A 20,543-nucleotide genomic window follows, 5' to 3' on the forward strand; every position below is an offset into this window, starting at 1 on the left:
AAAAAATAAGAGTTGAGCCCTTTGAGGTTTAAAAAAAAAAAAATTCTCCAAAAACGGACATTTTTGTGGGTGTTTTTGCAAAAACAGCTGTTTTTCACTGCATTTTGCGGGATCGCAAAATCGCTATAACCTGGGGGGTCTAACTTGAGGTGTGGGGCTGATTGATGGTTTAGAAACCGAAATTCATCCCTGGACCATTGGTGCCAGGACAGGTCCTCCCCCTATATCATGGCCTGCACTTCCACATCAACACACATGTGGCACCCCTCCCTGCCACAGCCATGTGGGGGTGCCAACTTTACCCATTTTTACAGTTACAAGCATTGAACAATTAGAGATGCTTCAATGATAACGAACCACGCGTGGTGCTCCGTCCGTGCGTAAGCTGTGGCAGACAGTTCTGCCACACTTGCGATAACAATGCTAGCATTGCTCTAGAATAGTGCTCCTTTACTGTGTGAACTAGGCCGCTGCAGTTTGCAGAAAGGGATTGCAAAGTGTCCTTCCTGTATCTGCAAAAGCTTTGTGGAAGCACTGCAGCTCAGAGGTCCCAGGCATGCGATTACCTTCAATGCTGTCACCTCCCTTGTCATTACATCTGTATGCATTGTCTCGACCACTTACCCGAAACACAGCCCCCACATGCCTAGAGCATATATTCAGCACTGCAAAGGGGGCCTACGCCCCACAACTCTGTTGCATGCGAGAGCCTCTTGTGGAAAGGTTGTAGCAATGTAGATTAACTGTGTTGAGCAACCTACACAAGAGAAAAACGAATGACTTATTCAGAAATACATTCTCAAAGATGCTTTGGTGACGTAATGACAGAAGGTTACAAATACTTCGGCTCCAGTCTACCTGACCCAATCCATGGTAGATAAGCTCAAACTTAATGTGGAACAAACGAGTGGCAACTTGATCTTTTTACCTTACAATTTGCAGGTTTTATTTGATACCAACAGAATAATTACTCACAGTAAATAATTACAAACAAACTTATACCTCTAAGTGAAGCGTATAAAACAAACGATATTTACAAAAACATTAATCAATATTAAACATAGGCACGTGACTGGTTTCAGGAAAGTGATGGGTGCATTACAAGGCAGGTTTGTCTCCTATTTGAACTCTAAATCCTGTCACTTAGGCCCTTTCTAGCTAACTAAACCTCTCTACTGACCACTATGGGGTCTAAAGACCTAGTCATGGGGAAGGGGTCTACGTAAGGCACACCTAGACAAATTGACCCTGTGCCGCCACACCACTGTATATTGAAAATGTTCAACAGCGGGCTGTACGTTTCGGCGGCTAGATTGTTCATGCTCTGCCTTCATCAGGACCAAGAATGATAAAAGGTGGACCCCCGCTGTAGTGTTAGGGGTGTTTGTTCTTGCTGGCGACGTTTCTAGACCTCCCAATTCTCAAGATGGGTGTCAAAGTGGAATACCCTATGTCTAAAACGCGGTGCTGATTCTGTGTTGTAAAACAGATGTAGAGGCCAAAACGTTTTCCTTAAAGGTGTTCCTCCTTTTTTTCTGAGGCAGGGAGCTTACACTCAAGTAGGACTTATCTGGCATGCGGTCTCTTTGTTACCAGTACTTCTGATTCTCAATACAGGTTGCCATGGGAGCTGCGTGTTGCTTGGATGCTAAACGCAGGTCGTCCTCATACGGCTGATCGGGATTCCATGCTTGCCCGCCCAATGCCTCCTGGTGCTCCGTGTTAACCCGCGCCTTGGTATCCTAGTTAACCGGGTACCTACACAAGCTAATGCACTCCCCACTGCACATAATCGGGATGTTCCATGACCACCCTTCTAAGGTTTTGCAAGTCCAAGCTGAGCTGCTAAGTGCTGGTAACGTATGTGCGTGAGGGCGTGGCAAGCCTTGCTAAACATGGCGTCTTGTGATCCACAACAAAGTTGATCTTTGTTACGAATCACCTTTCCAAACACTAGGGAGTCAGATGATCTTTGCACTATCCTCCACATTTCAAAGGTTGATTTTCTTACTGCTTTGAATGACCATACTATAAGGAAATGAAGCGTGGGTTGTTTGTTCTAAGAATATTGCAACACTCGGTGTGTTATAATGTAGAGTGGAGGTGAATTAATTAGGCAGGGCCAGCCGCTCATTCAGCATTCCCCCATGGGAAGGCGCAGGCGTTTGGCTGGTTGGGGCTTGCAGCAAAAAGCGTCTTAAGTTACAAGCTGAAACTTTCGGAAACCGTGCCTTTTGGCAATAAGTGTTGGGACTTGTCCTTGAAGCACACACCATAGGGCAGACTTTCTGCTGATCTCGGAGGAAATGAGCCTCCCGTCCGTTTGCTATTCACAGAGGCAGTGGTCTGCCTGTGCTCCAGCACCCCGCCCCCCCTCTGCCAACACTGCCCATTGCACATTAACACGCAGGAGCGTAAATGCCTGCGTGCAGGAGAGCTTCTCCCTCTTGTGCTCAGAGATAGTATCAGCCTTGGCCCTTCACCCCCCCCCCAGACTGCCTCCTTTCTATAATCTTATCCTGGGGGTGCTGACGCAGGTTTCAACCCACTGCAGACAGATGGTGCCCGATGATCCATTCGGCCAAGTAGGCACCGGCCTGTGGGCCCCACTCCTTTTAGGCACCCCGCAACAACGGATCAAAATAAAGCAGTGTAGAACATTAAAAACGTGATTAGGAGGTAAGTTGGGGGGTGGGGTGAGGGGTGTGTGACATTTCGACTGCCTAGGGGCCTTTACAGGGTTTAATCTGGCACCCCCGACATTGCCAGACCTGCCCCATCTATAACAACACTCTGCACGCCTCCCTTTCACAGGCATTTGATAATTAGAGATGCTTCAGAGACAGCACACCAGGCGTGGTGCTTCCTCAGCGCTGCAAGGCGTTGGGCAGGCACTGCCCGCATAATAATAATAATAATGTATTTCTTATATAGCACTACACACCCATAGGTCTCAGAGCGCTCAAATAGCAGAAGACATTATCATCCCACGGAGTGGCACTCATGAGCATGTACACTGACGGTCCAAGCCGTGCACTGAACACCCACACGTGGGTATGTGCCTGGCTCTCGACTCGCCCGCATTTGGCGGCTGTCAAGGCATGCCCCTTAATCGTTGCCAGCTTTCAGTGGGCTCCCACCCTCTAGAAACGCATCCGATTTCACGTGTCCTGGCAACTCCAGGGTTGCGAGGTAATCGCAAGAGGTGCATAGGTCCACAGGCGCACACCCACAAATGGGAACATGTGCACAGTCGCAGCCGACCATGGTTTGTCCGACCCATACACTGAATTTTCACGAATGACAGTGCCGGCCATGCTCTGTGTAAACAGGCGCATAGACAGGCTCAAGCATGCATTGAACGCCCACACAGGGGAGCTATGAGCATACCACCCCAGCACGCCAACATGCAGCCCGTCATGGATGTGCACCGAACAATCATATATGTGGACGAGTGCACAGTGTCCCAGCTATGTATTGACTGCCCACACATGAGCACAGACCGCCCCAGACATGCACTGAACAGTCACACGTGTGAACTTTCAGTCACAAAGCGCCCACAAATGGAAATTGTGCCCAGCAAAAACTATTCGTGGGAACAAGTGCATAGATTGTCCCAAGCCTGCCGGAATGCTTGCACGTGGGAACATGAGCACAAACTGGCCCAGCCATGTACTCATTACCTACCGATCGAATCCTGTGTTCGTATAGTTACAGCATGCTCACACCTTGTAATATGGACCCTTAGAGTCAGTGTACCCACTCATAAGAACATGTTCACAGTCCAACCCATGCATTGAGCACAACCACACAGGGACGGTGTCTGGGCCTTTCAAACGAAAGGGGCCTCAGGTGGGCCCCCTTGCAACTGCCCCCATGTTGCCAGTAAGCAGTCTTGTTGAACGGCAATATATTAATTTCTCCATTTTCGTTCTGGGGCTTAAAATGTGTGCTTTGCAGCACTCGCATTACAAGCTGCGTTTTCTCTTCCCAGGGGGGTATACAGAAGTGTTATCGCCTCGTTGCCTTCTAGCACTGGTTCCTCCGCACCAGCCACTTTTTGACAAAGAAAGGTTTTTAGCTCTTCGGTGGGTATTTAGTGTTTAAAGCTCCCTGATGGCTGACCATCTCGTGATTATCGGCGGTTATTAGCCTTATCTTTGTCGCCATTGTAATTTATGCACCCCACGGGTGCCTCTGACTGTTTTCGCTCCAAGCAGGGTCCCCAAACATCATGTTGAAATGGGCCTGCAGACATCTTCAGTCGGGCCTGCAACCACACCTGGGAAACGTACATAATCTATCCCAGCCATGCATGGAATGACCACACATGGGAACACGAGCACAGATTGCCCAGCCATACATTGAGTACCTGCACATGGGAGCAGAGAGTCGCAGCTGTGACCTAAATGCTTACCCATGGGAAAATGTGTACAGGCAAGTCACACTTGTGTCCATAGCCATGCACTGCACACCTACACATGGCAATATGTACACAATCCAGCCATGTGCACCAACAGTCATTTCTGTGCAATAAATACACACAAAAGACAGCAATGCACTGGACGCCCATACATGGTAACACATGCACAGACTGGACCATGAGCGCATGCGTTCATGTTGAGATGTGATCCAGAAGAAACCCAGATATTAATTGCGCGGCCTGTATTAAGTGACAACATGCCAGCTATTACAACGCATGTTCTTGGCTATTTCACCGTCTCTTTTATGAGTGAACTCATTTTTTTGGGTCTTGCATGAGAGAGATTTAGCTCTCTGGCAGAGCTCTTGGGGGAGCACCTCGGGAGGGTTCTGATGCAGAGCAACTGACGCACACCAGAACTTGCTTAAAGGCTTGGGGAACTCCTTGTATTTTTCGGGCCAGGTCCTGTTTGAAGCGCACGCCATACTCGATGTCTTCAGTTTTGCAGATCCGTTGGGGACCCATGGCTGCTGGAGGTGGATTCAGGGCAAGGCGTCATGGTCCCTTACCAGCAGAAGGAGTACCAGGCCAGGCCGTGCACAAGAGTACCGGGCATTCATCGCTCATCGGCTCCTGGAAGCAGGGTGCTGATGTCGGGCAAACCTGAATAAAAAGGTAGCCAGGTGCTACAGAGACTGCCCGAGGGAGGTGATGCCAGAGGGCCCCAGCAAAGGCACCCTGGACCTGCCTGCTGCACAATTTTAATGGCCCAAATTACAGGAGTTTGTTTCTGTGGAATAAGTCTGCTAACATGGGGACCTCGGGCCCCCATTTCCATTGAAAAGGTTTAAAGGCCCCGACGCTGTCCCTGACATATGGGTTACTTGGAACACAGGCAGTATTGACTCGTGAAAGCCCACGTTCCAGCCTGTAGCCTTCTCGCCGCTGAGCTCTGCCTCCAACCCTGACCAACAAAAGGAAAAACAGATTGGAACCCAGGCTCTGACTGCTTATAGGGCAATGCCCGAACGCAAAAACGCAAACTGCTGTGTGAGCCCGTTTTTGTTTTGTTGAAAGTGGGCCACTTATATGTCCGATGTGGGCCAGTTTGGGGAGTTACTTCACCATGCGGCCCGTAGTTCTGACCAGTGTTACTGAATGGCTATTCTGTAAAATGCACAATTTGCAACGCATTGGATCAAAAATATCCCCCTTGGGTACTACTCAAAAAGTCTGTCACAAAAGGAATGAATTGTCACTTGCACTTGCGGGCCACTTTTTCATTGTTGCCCGAGACAATTGTATGCCCCAGTCCGACCCTGTTGGAACCCATCGGTCGTTAACGCGGGTTTAAATATCAAACGCACATTTTTGGTATGACCCCTTCTCCCTCGACGTACCCCAGAAGTGTGGGTCGCTTTTCAGTGCATCTTATCTTACGCCTTTATCATGGACAGCGTAAACAGACTACGTTGCCGGATCACATTGCATTGGGTGCCACTGCCACCCCAGGCCACTACAAGCCTGGCACCTGCTAGATCGCTCCCATCCCTCGCCAATGTATAACTTTAGACCTTTCACCTCCCTGGTCCCTGCCGACCTTTCCCAGATTAGATCTACCCACGCCTGAGGTTATCGACTACCACGACCCTTAACCCCCAGGCCACTGTTCTCGGTAAGATATCGGGTGCTGCCGAGCTGCCGGGCTACCTTGGGCAACGTGCCAGTGAGGTATTTTTTGCTAACACAGAGCACTCAGCCCTGGAAGTTAGGTCCCATCGCAAGTTATCATATATCCTCCCGGATTCAGGCAAACGTCAGCAATGTAAAGCTAAAATCCCCGTGTGCGAGAGGTGGGGCGGTAGGCCTTGGCCTGTGCCAGTCCCGTGTTTGCCGAAGGCATTGCCCGAGTGTTGTTGCCCCGCTGCTGGGGCTGGCACGAACCCTTCCTGTTTATTGCCTTATGCAATTGACACGCGAGGTTTATAGTTCACATCTCGGCTGTGGGTGGAGGCGAGCTGGCGCTTCAGAGCGGAGAGAGGCTGACACCTAGTGGCGGAAAAGGGTAACGCGAATGCATCCGGCTGGAGACGTGCGCAGAGGGTTTCCGAGCAGCACAGGACTTGGAACCGGGAACACATTCTATACAATGGACGCGGTTTCCTGCAGTACCTAAGGCCTGTTGGGGAAATTGATCTTGGCGAGAGCGGTTTTCAGTGATCTGTAGATCCTGCCGTTATAGAATTGTATTTATAACGCATTGGTAGCAAATAACACGCCACTGCTACTAAGTTCTTGGCCATCCGAGATTCACGCGCACAGGCGGGCAGTGCGCCCATCTCCGAAGCTGGGCGCTTTCCAGAAAATACAATAATTGCAGCAGTAACCATGGTGCAGGTTAACTGCAGACGCTAGGAGCATGGCTATTGGTACCCTCGTGGGATAACTATTGCTAGTGGTACTGTCCTGGGCACTTCTCCCCCCTTCCAAGCACTTTTCCCCTCCCCATCTACCATGCACTTGCGCGTTCTCAATGTCACTGGGCCTAGTAAGATCGCTGTTTTGGGCCTTGCCGCGCTCTGAAACACTTGTACGAGCGCAATAGAAATAAAATATCAATATCAATACTACAAGGGGAACCTCAATGAGAGTGTTGTGGTATTGGTAAACACGTGTTTAAAGGGGAACCTCGTTATTATTTGGGAATCGCGTTTGAGATTTACTGCAAGTGGTAAACAGCCCTTATTTGCCACATGCTGTACTTTCTATGCACACCTGCAATTGCCGCTAATAATTAGGTTGTAGTTTTAAAAAATGATCTTACGAACACTGACTGTTTTACCATTATCACAACATTCTTAACAAGGTCCTTCGTAGTAGAACTAGAGGTAGTCCAACTTCTAGTGGCAATGCTGGTATTGCTAGAAGCAGGGGGCTGCGTTCACACTACTGCCAAGAGCAACATTGCTATTCATTTTAGAGGTGCGCCTTTAATCGTAGCCGCACTGTTGTTGGTAGTTGTGGGTCAGTGGTAAGTGTGGTAGTTGGGGCAACGGCCTCATTCTTGCTATCAGGTTGAGTGCTAGTGCTGCACTTCATTGTAGTGGTGCTAGTCAGTCTTTTCAGTAGTATTGGCAGTAAGCCGTGCATTAGCAACACTTATTTGTTCGGGCAGTACTTGGGGTTATGCAGATAGTACTGGTAGCGGGCAGCTGTGAGTATGCGCTGTACCAGGCCAGCATGGCATTGAATCTGTGCGGGCTTGTGCAAGGCAGACTTCGTACACCTCTTGCTTCAGAGTAACACCGCCCCACCCCCCACCCGTACCTCCTCTCGAGGTACGGTTTTGGGGTCCGCAAGGCCATTCCAGATGTACAACACCTTGAACTCGCACATTGGTCCTAACTCCACCGCTTTCATGGTCCTCCAGGCCCATCGAGCCCAGCATCTTTTGGGAAGTGTATTTTGTCTCACTGTCACCTCCAAAATATGAAATAATGCCAATGTTCGTCACCATTCTTGGATGAAAACTGTGTATAGCGCATTTTCGAAGTAAAAGACCCGTTGGCAAAGCAGAGCTATCTGGTGTGTGAGGGTAGCGCCTTCTGATTTGCGTCCAGCCACGGCGATATCAAGGTTCCAGCTGAGGGTAGGGTCTCGCCCCTCCTGCCACCCTGCATTGAAGGCCTTTACCACGAGCCGCCCTCTTGGAGCTCTGGCGCTCTCTCCAGGACCTATAATGGAAAACCCATCTCAAGGGGAAATATCAGGGTGGTTTGTGGTAAGTCCGCGGAATGCCTGCCCAGTGGCCAAACCAAGACGCGAACCTGCTCGGTGCCCGGTAGTGCCTCGTAAATCCGAAACAGATGACTCCACTCGCACAGTCTACAGCGACTAGGCCGACTAGCGTGCCCAGGAATGTGCCACACGCAGAACGCCATGTCATGTTGCAAGCACACGTGTTGTAATGTTTGAAGGCGCGCGCAGCCCCGCTTGTTGTTGTCTTGCATTTCCTGAAATCCCAGAGGCCCTTCGAGCAGCAGGCTCCACAGCGTCCAGTTACTCGCTGAATATGGGCTGTGTCTCTTTTACAAAACCCGACCGGGCAGAACAATGACACACGTCATATCTATCCACCTTCCAGGGGACTTTGTGACATTTCAGGCAACCATCAACCAGCAGGAAAATTACCCAGGGAAATGGCGACGAAAAGATTTTATTTCAACTAGTGCAATTTGTGTGCAACTAATTAACTTTAGTAAATTAGATTTTAGTGTTTCAGCAAGGAGTAACTTAACAGTTGGTTGGGGTTGGTTTAGTCGTTGTGGTATAACCATGGTTTGTCTAAATCCAGAAACCATATCAGGTTTTTTACGCAGCATTTCATGTCCGAATACTGCAGCTTCTAAGCGCTTTAATAGTACTTGTTATCACCCAGTGAAATGACAGTCAATTCATCAAGGTGGGAAGCATAGGAGTGGTGGCCAAAAAGGGGCAATTACCCCAAACCTCGAACAGCCAGCAATCATGTTTCACAGCATCTTGTATTTGCTTACCTGGCCTGAAGCGGGCACCATGGGTATAGGTGGGCCATGAACCCATTATTCTGCATTCCTAATGTATTGGCTTGTCAAACTGCTAAATCCACATTAAGTGCTGAAAGCAGTTGTTAGGAAAACTGAGTTGTGGGTTCACACAGGCCAACTTTTGATTTTCCAGAAGGACATTCCCTCCTCTTGGTTACGAGTAATCAACCAGCCCAACCCCCCCCTGGAGCAAAAAGGCACATTTTACAGCAGATATATTTGAGAATTCATTGCAATATACCAATGGATCCACAGGCAGCTGGCAGCATATATCATGTTAACAACAATCCCTCAACCTGCTGAGCTGGTATACTAGCTTTCGGTTTTAGGACACACCACTCTACTATTAATTAAAGAATTCAGTATTGTGTGTGGAACCCGCCAGCACTGCTCTTGTGCATAAGTTTAAAGCCAGCGGTGTTCCATCACCAACCACCCCGGCAGCACACATTCGCATTCCACATGAAGTCAGAACATGGGCGCTGTAAACATCTCCATGGGGGCAAAGTGAGATTCCTGCCCCCGTACTAAAGTGCCCCATTTGCACCCCTGTACTCACACCTATGGGTGATGTCTCTTCTGTTAAACACACTGATTTTGACTACATATTATTTGTGCTATGAGTGATGTGTTTTTTAGTTAAACGCATTTTGTCTACTTTAGTTAAAAGCACACTGTCTCTTGCAGAGTGCATTCTAATAGGTGGTTGAATGAGTGATGTCTTGTATGCTGCCTCTTGCATGTATGCACACCAAACATTATAACAAGCTGCATGCCTGCATCAAAGAACATTGAGGGGGTGACTATCACACATGTTTAGCACGATGGGAAGATTAAAGTCATCTCTATTGAGCTCCTGTCAGGTGTGTGCTAAACTCATTTGTATTCTCACATTGCATTCTAGTACTTATAAACCTGGCTTTATAGCAGGAAACTAAAATAATTACTATACAATATGCACAATGAAGTGTGCTGAAAGCAAGGACTTGAACCTCAGAGCCCTTAAAGGTTATATTGCAAGCTTTTTTTCTGCAACAGTAGGTTAGTCATTTGCCCCATAGCCACTGCTACAGACCAGTGGTGGGCTTCCGTGGCCCTACAGATCTTTTGACCCCCAACTCCCATCAGCCCTCTCCGGTATAATCTATGGTGAGTGAGTGCTCATGCAAACCGAAGGCCACAACATCTGGAGGCCTGTAGGTTGCCCACCACTGCCTGTTGGAATTTTTCCAGGACTAAGAGGGGGCTGTAAAAGTTATCCGGTCACTGTAGTCCATCCCTCTCCCACCGTCCCCACCCCCCTTCCAACTCCTGGCATAGAACTAGAAATGTTAGTGCAATCGATGTGCGCATAACACTTTCAAGGGTAGCCTGGTGATGGAAGGGCCCTGCTAACAAAAGTTCCTAGCTGCACAGACGGGATTATTGCAAGTACCCACTCGGCTCCAACATTAAAAAGAATGAAGTTCAGTGCAGAACAGCCTTCAGGACTGCATGGGCAGCAGAAGTGACATCATCCATAACCGGTAATGGGTATAAATATTGCAAGCTACACTTAAGCCCAGCCCTTCCCCTCCCTCTCCCTGCTGACCTCACCCATCTCTATTGTAATTTCAATATTCGGAAAAGATTTTTCCCACCTACAGCAAATTCTTAGCCCCCTAAATGTTGATGCTTGCTATGTTATGTTAAGAAACTTCGAACGCGCACGTTCATCCTAAGGCATCTTGGAGCGAAGGAAGGGACACTGTTAAGCAAACAGCCTGGGACTAGAAAAGTTACGTTTATAGGAGCTGACGGAAGTGGAAGTGATTCTCCACACGTCTCAAGGACCGGGGAGACCATTCCACAGTGTGCCAGCTGCTACCGAGAAGGCCTGACCGCCCATTCCATATCGCATTCTATATCGGTGAAACCTAGGAACAACGACAAGGTGGAATATAGGGCTGACATTTTTCCTTAAGATAATCAGCGCCTTGGTGATAAAAGGCTCGGTGGACCAAGCAGAATGATTTGGATTTAACCCTCTCGGCCACCGGAAGCCAATGCAGGGTGCGAAGCACTGGGCTGCTATGAGCCCCGTAGAGGGTGGAAGTAGCCACTCGGGCAGCTAGATTTTGTATAGGTTGAAGCCGATGCAAGAGGCCACCAGGTGGAGCCAGATAGAGCATTGCATTAATCAATGCAGCTCATAACCATGGCTGACCCCCGCCCTGGGGCGCAGCCTCTGGGCCAAGAATGGTAGCACCTTACGAAGTACTTCGAGAAAGAAATACTCTACTTTAAAGGTGGCACTAACCCACAAGGCCATGGAAGAGTGGCAGAAAAGAGCACACCTACATTTTTTACCACTGCCACAGGTGTGGGTAAGTTGCCTAATTTAAAAGGCCAAAAAGAGGAGACCCATAAAGTGGGATTAGGAGGGGACCCCACCATCAGATGTTAGTCTTGTCCCCATTCCGTTTCAGCCAGTTGGCGTCCATCCACCCTTTCATGGCCTCCAGGCTCGCACAAATGCACACCAGCCCCTCCGGCCTGGCTGAATCTAATCAAACCAGGATCTGGGTGTCGTAGGCGTAGCACTGGAGGCCGTGCAGGGGATAAGACTGACAAGCGGCTGAACATGAATGTTAAACAGCACAGGGGACAAGGGATAGCCCCTGGGGTACACCACAAGGCAGCAAGTGAAAAGGAGAGCGAAAAAAGGGGAAGTGATAGAAATTGACTCCTGTCAGATAGAAATGAAGAAAACCAGGACAGGACAGGGCTAGAGAGACCAGCTAAGGCCATGCAGGACATTAAGATGGAGTGGTCTACCGGATCAAATATGGCGGACAAATCCAACAAAATGTAAGGCACCCACTCGACCCCCGTCCACCATACTGGCCAGATCGTCAAAAACAAAGACCAGTATGCTCTCTGTTCCTTGCCCTGGCTGGGAAACCTGACCTAAAAGGATTGAGAGAACCCAACGATTCAAGAAAGGTGGAGAGGAGAGTGGACACCAGTTACTCCAGAAGTTTCATAGAGAACGGAAGAAGTGAGAGAGGACGATAATTAGACAACACTGCCACTTCCAAGGATGTTTTTTTTCAAGAGGAAGGACAGTGGCCTGTTTTATTCCAAAGGAATGTGGCCAGAATGGCAGGACAAATTAACTGCCCCCTGTAAGCCAAGGAATGATCGCAGGAGAGATGTCCTTAGTATAGCCAAAGGAATAGGACACCCCACCCCCCTTGCAGTTAGCACCCTGCTGTCAAAGACCAATTTATAACTTTTCACCCGGGCATTTCATGGTTTTCAACTCCCTGGTATCATGGTATCATGTTCCATGATAATCTGCAGCTATTGACCACCTGCTGCAATCTTTTAACTTCATTGCTAACACCTCACAGGCGCCTCCCAGCTGTAAGTCAAGGGGGCACCCAAAAGTCATGTTCAAATGGGCCTCCAGCAGTCTTGACACATCTCGCAGTCCTCCAGTAAGCTATGTGTACTGGCATAAGATGTGCAGCCCGATAAGCAGATTTCTGCAAAGATCCATTTGAAGCAAGCGATTTCCAGCCCCTCCCCCTCACCCCGCCCCCCACCATTGTGGGAGATCGCCACCAGCTTCGCAGCAGTTTGGAGCTGGCCCTATACATGGCTACCAGCAGTGCTATGGGATCCCACCGGGGAAGGGTGATGGGAAGTGGGGGGGGGGGGGGGCGGAGGGGGTCGAGCGTTCTCACCCCCACCTCTCCCCCGCACCTCTCCATTTGCCTCCCAGACGGTTCATCATGCACACCTAGATTTGAGGAGCGTTTAATAGAATGTTGCAAGAATAGTAGAAAGTCTAATATTTCTGATTTCCTGCAGAGTACAAACTTAAGCGAGCAATGTGACGGGCATCCTGGCCTGATGACGGAGTGGCCCGGTGGCTAAGTGCTTAGCCCCGCATCCTGCCGTTAAACACTCCAGTCACACTAAAATGATGAAGGGTGCCGAGGGATCGCGAGACTTGTTTTGCCGGATCTCAGACCTGGCAAACTCTGACTCCAACGCCTGCACTGGCTTCCGGTGAATGCTATTCAACCAAAGGACTTTTAAAATGCTCAATTTGCCACAGGGTTTACCCAAAGCGCGCGCACAAGTGCTATACAGGTTTCCCTTAAACGTTTCAATGTGAGATTCGGACCTTGAGCCGCTTTTCGGGTGCCCTAGACAACCTGCTACCAAACATGTTTTCTTTAACCCCTGGTGTACAGGGAGGGGCACGCTGCCCTCTATCGCTCATTGCCACCTGTAGGAGAGGGCGTGGTGGCCAGACACACCCCGATTCCTTGCTGGCTGGCTGGCTGGCTGCCTGCCGGGCCGCAGAGCGAAACAGGAGCTGGGCTCTGTGATCTGGGGAGAGGCGGAAGGCCCCCCAGCACTGGGATTCTACACGTGCTGGTCTGGTCACCTTTCCACCCGGAGATCTCACGCCCCGCCAGGCGTTCTAATACTACCTTCATTCGGCTGAGTAAGGGAAGTGCCAAGGCACGTGAGCGGGTAGCCTTCCCTGGACCTAAGAAAAACCTGAATGACGACTGGAAGAAGTATATAGAAAAAGCAAAATGAGCGTTTCAGTGCATCTTTGGGAGCAGACCAAAGGATTTCAGTAATGGCCAGCTCCTAATTCACACTACATTGTGAGCCGGTGCATAACCGTGAGTGCAAGCTTCACAGCGCTGCGTTTGCCTAACAGAAAAAGGTTAGCCGCATGTATGTGAACACGCTGAAGTGACTTAGGGTGTGAGCCGATATGTAAAATGTTGCAGTATTGTGCATTGAAACCAATAAAGAAAGTACCACTGATATTTTTGGGGAGCAGCAAAGGCCTCTCACACTTGATTGCTCACACAGCAATTCTGTTCTATTTCCGTGAAGACCACGCAGCAGGGCACAATGGGTCTGTGATTGTGGAACCTCTTTGAGGGATGTTTTTTCTTTTGGCTGGCCCAATCACATTTATAGTGACGTATCTGATCCCATAGGAAGCTTGCTTTATCTGATCTCATTTGAAGCTTGCTTTATCTGATCCCATTGGAAGCTTGATTTTTCTGAACCCATAGGAAGATTGCTTCATCTGATTCCATTGGAAGCTTGCTTTATCTGATCCCATTGGAAGCTTGCTTTATCTGATCCCATTGGAAGCTTGCTTTATCTGATCCCATTGGAAGCTTGCTTTATCTGATCCCATTGGAAGCTTGATATTCTGATCCCATTGGAAGCTTGATTTTTCTGAACCCATAGGAAGATTGCTTCATCTGATTCCATTGGAAGCTTGCTTTATCTGATCCCATTGGAAGCTTGCTTTATCTGATCCCATTGGAAGCTTGATATTCTGATCCCATTGGAAGCTTGATTTTTCTGAACCCATAGGAAGCTTGCTTCATCTGATCCCATAGGAAACTTGCTGCTTTTTCACGCATGACACCTCTCACTAAAAGCCACAAATGACTGAATCAATCCCAAATGAATGACCTAGGTTTCCATTTTTAGGATGTTTGAGCAACTGAATTTGTGGATAACTGTAGATTTTTACAATAACCAGATACTCGTCTGCCATACGTCTACACCTTGTATAGAACACGCAGATGGGAAACCCCTTTTCCAAAATACACGGCGTTATTTGCACACGCTCTGGTAGTACTCGATCATGCTGGTAAATTGCCTATGTTCCCTCCAGAAAGACAAGTCTACTCCTACCACTAACACTTGCTAGGTAATTAACTTCTGCCCTACTCCTTATGGGCCTTTACCAGCCGTGCCCTCAGGGGTTTCAATCCGAATGATTGACACCCCTGCTGACCTGTGCATACTTCCTTCCATATGTAGGCTTCTGTCCCCTGTCGGCCATCTTGCCTCTGCCATTGTATTCAGCATAATGTGCTTGCCTTTTTTATTTATGCCTCTGTGGATTGGTTGGCAGTTAATGTCTCGTGTCCGTGTGTAGAATCCATCTGTTGCAGGCAACTGTCTTTGCAACATGTTTCAACCGGTCTGGCCGGGCTGGGCTGGGCCGGGCCGGGCCGGGTTGGGATTACCTTCAATACACCAGCAATGTTGCTGCCAGGAAACCTATTTTGGATCTTGTGGCCAGGCAGCTGCAGACTTGTTGAGGAAACAAGTCTTTCCAGGTTAGCTAGAAAAGGGGTCTCCTTTTGAGGAAAAAAAAGCACCGCTTCTAAATATAAATGGGAAGCAAGTTTGTGCACTGCCTAAAAAGTGAAAAGGGGAAAGGGGGAACCATCTCATGATCTGTACAAAAGCTTCACAATAGCATTACATAAAATATCATTACATTGAAAAGAAACAATCTATTACAAAAAATACCCAGTTGCACATCATGAGGTTGTTAAGCCCACCGTGGTAAACCTGCATATTCATTCTCCACCTGCTGTATGGGAAATGGGATAAAGTAACAAGTTGAAACCACCAACTACCCCGCCAGGCTTTGCCAACCTGCCACTCTGGCTATGAATGTTCTTGGTCGCCCTTGAGGGTCCGTCCACCCCCCTCCCTTTTATTTTTAACCACTTTGAGATGTCCCTATATTTTAATCCTTGCGTGCTGGCCTACCCTAAGTCTGCACGCATTCACCCGATGTCGCCATAGCATTGTACCATGTCCATGCGCCATCTTTCTTGACAGTTTGTGCTCCCTTCAAAGTTGCTACTTTGTTTTATAGAGTTTATAGGCTTAGATAAAGTATTTCTTTGCTTCCTCCTCTTTCTGGCCCTCCTCACCTTCTTCCCCCTGCTAACCCCACCCTGCATCTTGCATTGGGTGCCCTGAAGCAGCCTAGTGACCGTATTGTTGCATTTGATAAACTTTCAATTCTTCAGAGGCTTTATACCTAGTCTGCACTATTCAGAATGCTTTTAATACACTGTACACAGATGCTGGTAATTTCATCTATTTTAGAGTACAAAAGACCTTGTTTTAAAGTTTTGATTATTTAATATAGCTTTATGGACCTGCAGCGAGTGCCGTAACGGGCGTTATGGGCCCTAAAGACTGAGGGACCATAACTCCCGAAACGGCCCGAGCAGCAGGTCTATAGAGCTATTAGAACACCCTGATTGTTTAATTAAAGTGCAATAAATGAGACCTGTTTAATTGAAGTGCAAAACATTGCAAAATGGTAAATAAATGTTGAAGACATTTATTTACCATTTTGCAATTTGTTTGTGGGGCTCCATTGCACACGTTGGTCTTGCAACATGTAAGACGGAATGGAACGTTAACTCTTTCTGTTCTGAAATTACACAGAGACCAACCCAGCAACTTTCCAGGTTTCAGTGGGCACCCGCAGCCAGAACAGGTAAGCAATTACAACAGTAATTGCGGGCTGTAATCAATCTGCGGGCTATACCCGTTCATATAGCACGCAGATTGACCAATCACAGCCTTCAAACACCCTCTAGGGTGTTCTAATGTTGAATAATGTGAAGAAGAAAAGTTATGTCAGATGAAAGTTAAACATTTTTATATATATGTTGTATGGTTCTGGTTGTAACATGTATGAACAAAACAAACAATGAGGACGTATAGAAAAAAATCATCCATAAAATAAAACAAAAGAACGTTGTGTTTACAAATGGAGTACAAATGTTTAGCCAGTATAGTGGCCAATTGAAATTTAACCTGCCTTGTTTAATGGATTGCTTTTCCGCACAATCCAAGTGCATGACCTACTTCTCATTGCCAGAGCATCAAGCAATAACGCACGTGTCTCTTTCTTCCCAAGGTCCGCGTCTTCGTTAATCAGCTGTACCAGCCAGAGCTTGTGAAGGACATTGGAAGGAACCCCGATCTGCAGGCTATCCGTATCGCCTCCGTCAACCCCATCCTGGATCCCTGGATCTACATCCTGCTCCGCAAGACTGTGCTCGTCAAACTCATCGAGAAAATAAAGTGCCTCTTCTGCAGGATGGGCGGGGGCAGGCGGCCACACTCCCGGGGCAGCTTCAACTGTGTGGAGGGTAGAAGGACCTCGTCAGTTATGTCCAGCCACTCGCCTTCCTTCGTCTCGCGTGAGCTGCGGGAGGTGAGCAGCACCTCGCAGACATTACTCTACCCGTTAGAGCTGAGCGACTGCGGTATGAAGGGTAGCGGCATGCTGCCTGGGACAACCATGAGCACGGGCCCATCACAGACATCAGAGAGGAACTTGCGTGGCTCGGACCTGTCAGATTCCTCACAGGGCATAGAGACCGAGCAGAACTGCTTAGTAAAAGAGATCCGGCCAGAACGGACAGCTAACAGACCCTCCCCAAAGGGGAGTAACCTTCATGTCACTTTTCCAGATGAAACAATAAATGCATCTGAAAAATGCATATAGCAAGCTCCACTGATCCACTTGCACGTACACACTGTGCAGACGGCACTCACATCACCAGTGGTACAACCATTAAGGACATGTCTATCTAGCGGCAGGCCAGTACTGTCATTCCGGACCAATGAATGTCACTGAGTAGACCAGATCGTTAAAGGGCGATATTCACAGTGAAGCATTTTCCAGCCCAGATGTTATAACCACTGGGTTATGTTGCAAGTCATTATCAGTGCGGCTGGTCCCAGTTGGTCGAAAGATCTGCACCCCCTCTGGGCAAACTCTGTGGTGTTATGTGGTTGAAGGTGTATCAGGACAGTGCACTTCTAAAAACTCTGACTACCTAGAAACTGGTATCAGTCTCTAGCAAAGCGTTCAAATGTGAATTTTTATTGCTATATGTACATAGGAGAAATATTTATTTTCTTCTCTATGAGAAGGTGTTTTATTGGAGGAGTGGAAAATGTAAAGATATCGGGGTCCATGTTCAAGCTACTTTTTGATTACTTGTGAATCCTTTTCAATTCTCCACTGGTCAGCATCTGTGGTTTCCTCTTATCGTGTTGGTGCTCAGGTACAGGAGAGTGTAGCCATGTGTTGTGTCCTGGACTGACGGACCCAGTTTCATGGGCGGTACGACGAGCAGTCAGCTGGTAGGACAAGCTCGCTTAGTCTCGTAGCAATTCTCTGGATTTGATTTCGCCAAAAAGCAGGAGTGATGCGAAGCGTTTCAGCAGGTCCTGCCTCAAACTGGTATTAGGGAAGGTGGCTATACTGGGATTGCTTGGGAGGTCCAGCAGGCTGTAGTCTTGTGAAAGAGGGCGTTTGGTTGACATCCCACCACACAGTTTAGCTGTGGGAACAATCTTTTTCCCGAAGCTGCTTTTGTGGCAAGGCTATGCTCAACCCTTTGCCTTCCAGTAACCTCCAGTCTTCCGTCCGGCTTCCGTCTCCACCCAAACAATTGTAGCATAGTTCCTCTGCCCGTAAAGGGGGAGTGGCAGTCCCTCACTAAGCACCTATGAAGCTAATTCACAAAGGGGTTACTGGTAGTAACTCTGGCTTACTGCTGTGGGGGGGCTACTCCATTCCCAAAGAAGTTACATGGGGTAACTGTGACTGGAAGGAGAAGTGCGAGTCAAAGTTAGTACCAGTAGCTTCTTCTTGAGTAGACTGGTCTCTCTGTTGGAGCAGTTACTCCTGGTAACCGCTTGCGCATCAGCCTGCTGTGTCTTTAGGCAGAATCAAAGAGTCAAGAATCAGATTATGGGTTCCTTAAAGCTCGCACGCAGCCATTGTCCCCACGTTTCATTATATTACCTTTTTGAAATTGGAACAATTCCCTTTGCACGTCACTGACCGTGGTGCTTCTTTTGGAGGAGTTCGAGTTCCCATTGTTCAGGCGTTCACATCCACATTGGCATGAATTCTTCTCTGCAGCGGCCAAATCTAACAAGGAGAGAGCGGCACGCATACACCCCAATGCTTTCATTGCTTCTGACACACACTGACATTTACGAAACACAGATTCATATGCCAGACTTTTATAACAACGTTACTGTACTATATGTCGGGTGCCTTTAAAGAAAAACACAAAGGAATGTAATACTTGTGTACATACTGGTTGGTACATGACTACTTTTAATGGAGGGATGTAAGTTTTCTCCTCTTCAAATTAACAAAGAATGCAAGGACTGATGGGTGGAAATATTTGAGCCAGTGCCTTCCTTCCCATGATTGTTTAACTCCATGCGCTCCTTTCCATCATTTTTTAGCTCCTCTTTGTCATTCCAGCAGGGGGCCAACCATATGCAAAATCAGCCCTGAAACCCGCTCCCAAAATGGAGGAAGAACTCCCAAACTGCTACCCCACTTCTCTCCTAAAATGGCAAGCTGAGCATCCTCAGCCATGCTTTCGCCTCAGTGCTGTGGTGCGGCTTGCGGCCCAGACACAGCGCGCCCTGGTGGCGTGGTGGTGCGTACCACTCCCATGTAGTGTGACTTTTTGAACAAACCAAGCGGTGCTGCAAATTCTTAAAAACTTGCCATGAGTGTGTTCAACGTTCAAGTCCCCAGGTTTGGTTTTGTCGTGGGAGCCTTTATGTTCCATCTGGTGCCTTGTGCGAGTCGATGGGGCCGTCCACCTGGGCGGGAAACCCAATTTCACCAGAGGACAATGTGCTGCTTTTCAGGGCTGCACGATGAAATATCTAAGTCCAGAAACTGCATCTGGTGCGTTTATTCCCCACCCCCACCCACACATGTATTGTACTATCACTGTGGCAGTCCGTGTGTGTCCCATGCCCCAAGCTAATAAAACAACAAGAGTGTAACGAGATTGATGAAGTATTCCATGAAGTATACCTACCATTTTGGGCAATCGTATGAAAAGTTGTAAAATTATACTAATGGTACAGTGCAGTACAGGGTACTATCGGCCAACTCAATGGTGGCCTCTCTGTTTTAAGGGTTTTCAAGTTCAGTCTGACTGAGTGACCTTTGCGGAACCAGGCCGCATCGTATGGCGATCCCACATGGCACAGGGAGCTGGGTTTCTTTTCCTTTAAGGGTTGAAGATGTTGAAGCATTGTTGTTGTGGCCAGTTCTAACTGTATGGAAACGTGCAGGATTTATCAACAAAAATATTAAGCATGTTCCGTTGCTTAAGGTGTTTATGTGAATTGCTTAGTTGTGATTAAATGATGTGCCTGATGGTGTGTTCAGGAAGATGTTGCACCAACCAACATTTTTTGGAGATCACAATAAAAATCAGATTGTTCAGTTTGCCCACAGTGTCTGTGTGTCCTCAATGACTCAGTCGCGCTTGGTGCTTCACAGGTGTCCTAATAAGCAAGGCATGCTAAAGAAAAAGCAAAACTGTTTACAGATAAAAGTGATAAATGTACAGAAAAATAAGAGATGACTAAAACTAGGGATATTTTTACAGGACTCCTTTCTAGCTCAGGCAATGGACTACTACACCATGCCGCTGCCACTTCAAAATGTCCGCCGCTGCATTACGCATTCAGCTACACAGTCAATGTTGTTATTCAGGCAGTACGTTTCGGTTACTGATGGCGTTCCATGCCTATTTTCCTAATGGTATGTTGTTTTGGGAATGTGTAGAAAGTGCTTCTATGTGCCCAGAGTCGTAGAATCAATGAAGAACATT

The 20,543-nt window shown here is 48.0% G+C and overlaps 1 protein-coding gene across 1 annotated transcript in view; it reads left to right on the plus strand.

The window, feature by feature from the left end:
- The window catches only part of PTGER4 (prostaglandin E receptor 4), a 31,472-nt gene extending 11,315 nt beyond the window's left edge, over positions 1-20,157 (plus strand). The window contains exon 2 of the mRNA XM_069627184.1: positions 16,787-20,157. Within this exon, the coding sequence (XP_069483285.1) occupies positions 16,787-17,380 (594 nt within the window). The 3' untranslated portion in view covers positions 17,381-20,157. The remainder of the gene's footprint in view (positions 1-16,786) is intronic.
- Positions 20,158-20,543: the final 386 nt, after the last annotated feature.

This window comes from Ambystoma mexicanum, chromosome 6p (genome assembly GCF_040938575.1).
Source record: "Ambystoma mexicanum isolate Mex_15411 chromosome 6p, UKY_AmexF1_1, whole genome shotgun sequence".
NCBI lineage: Eukaryota > Metazoa > Chordata > Amphibia > Caudata > Ambystomatidae > Ambystoma > Ambystoma mexicanum.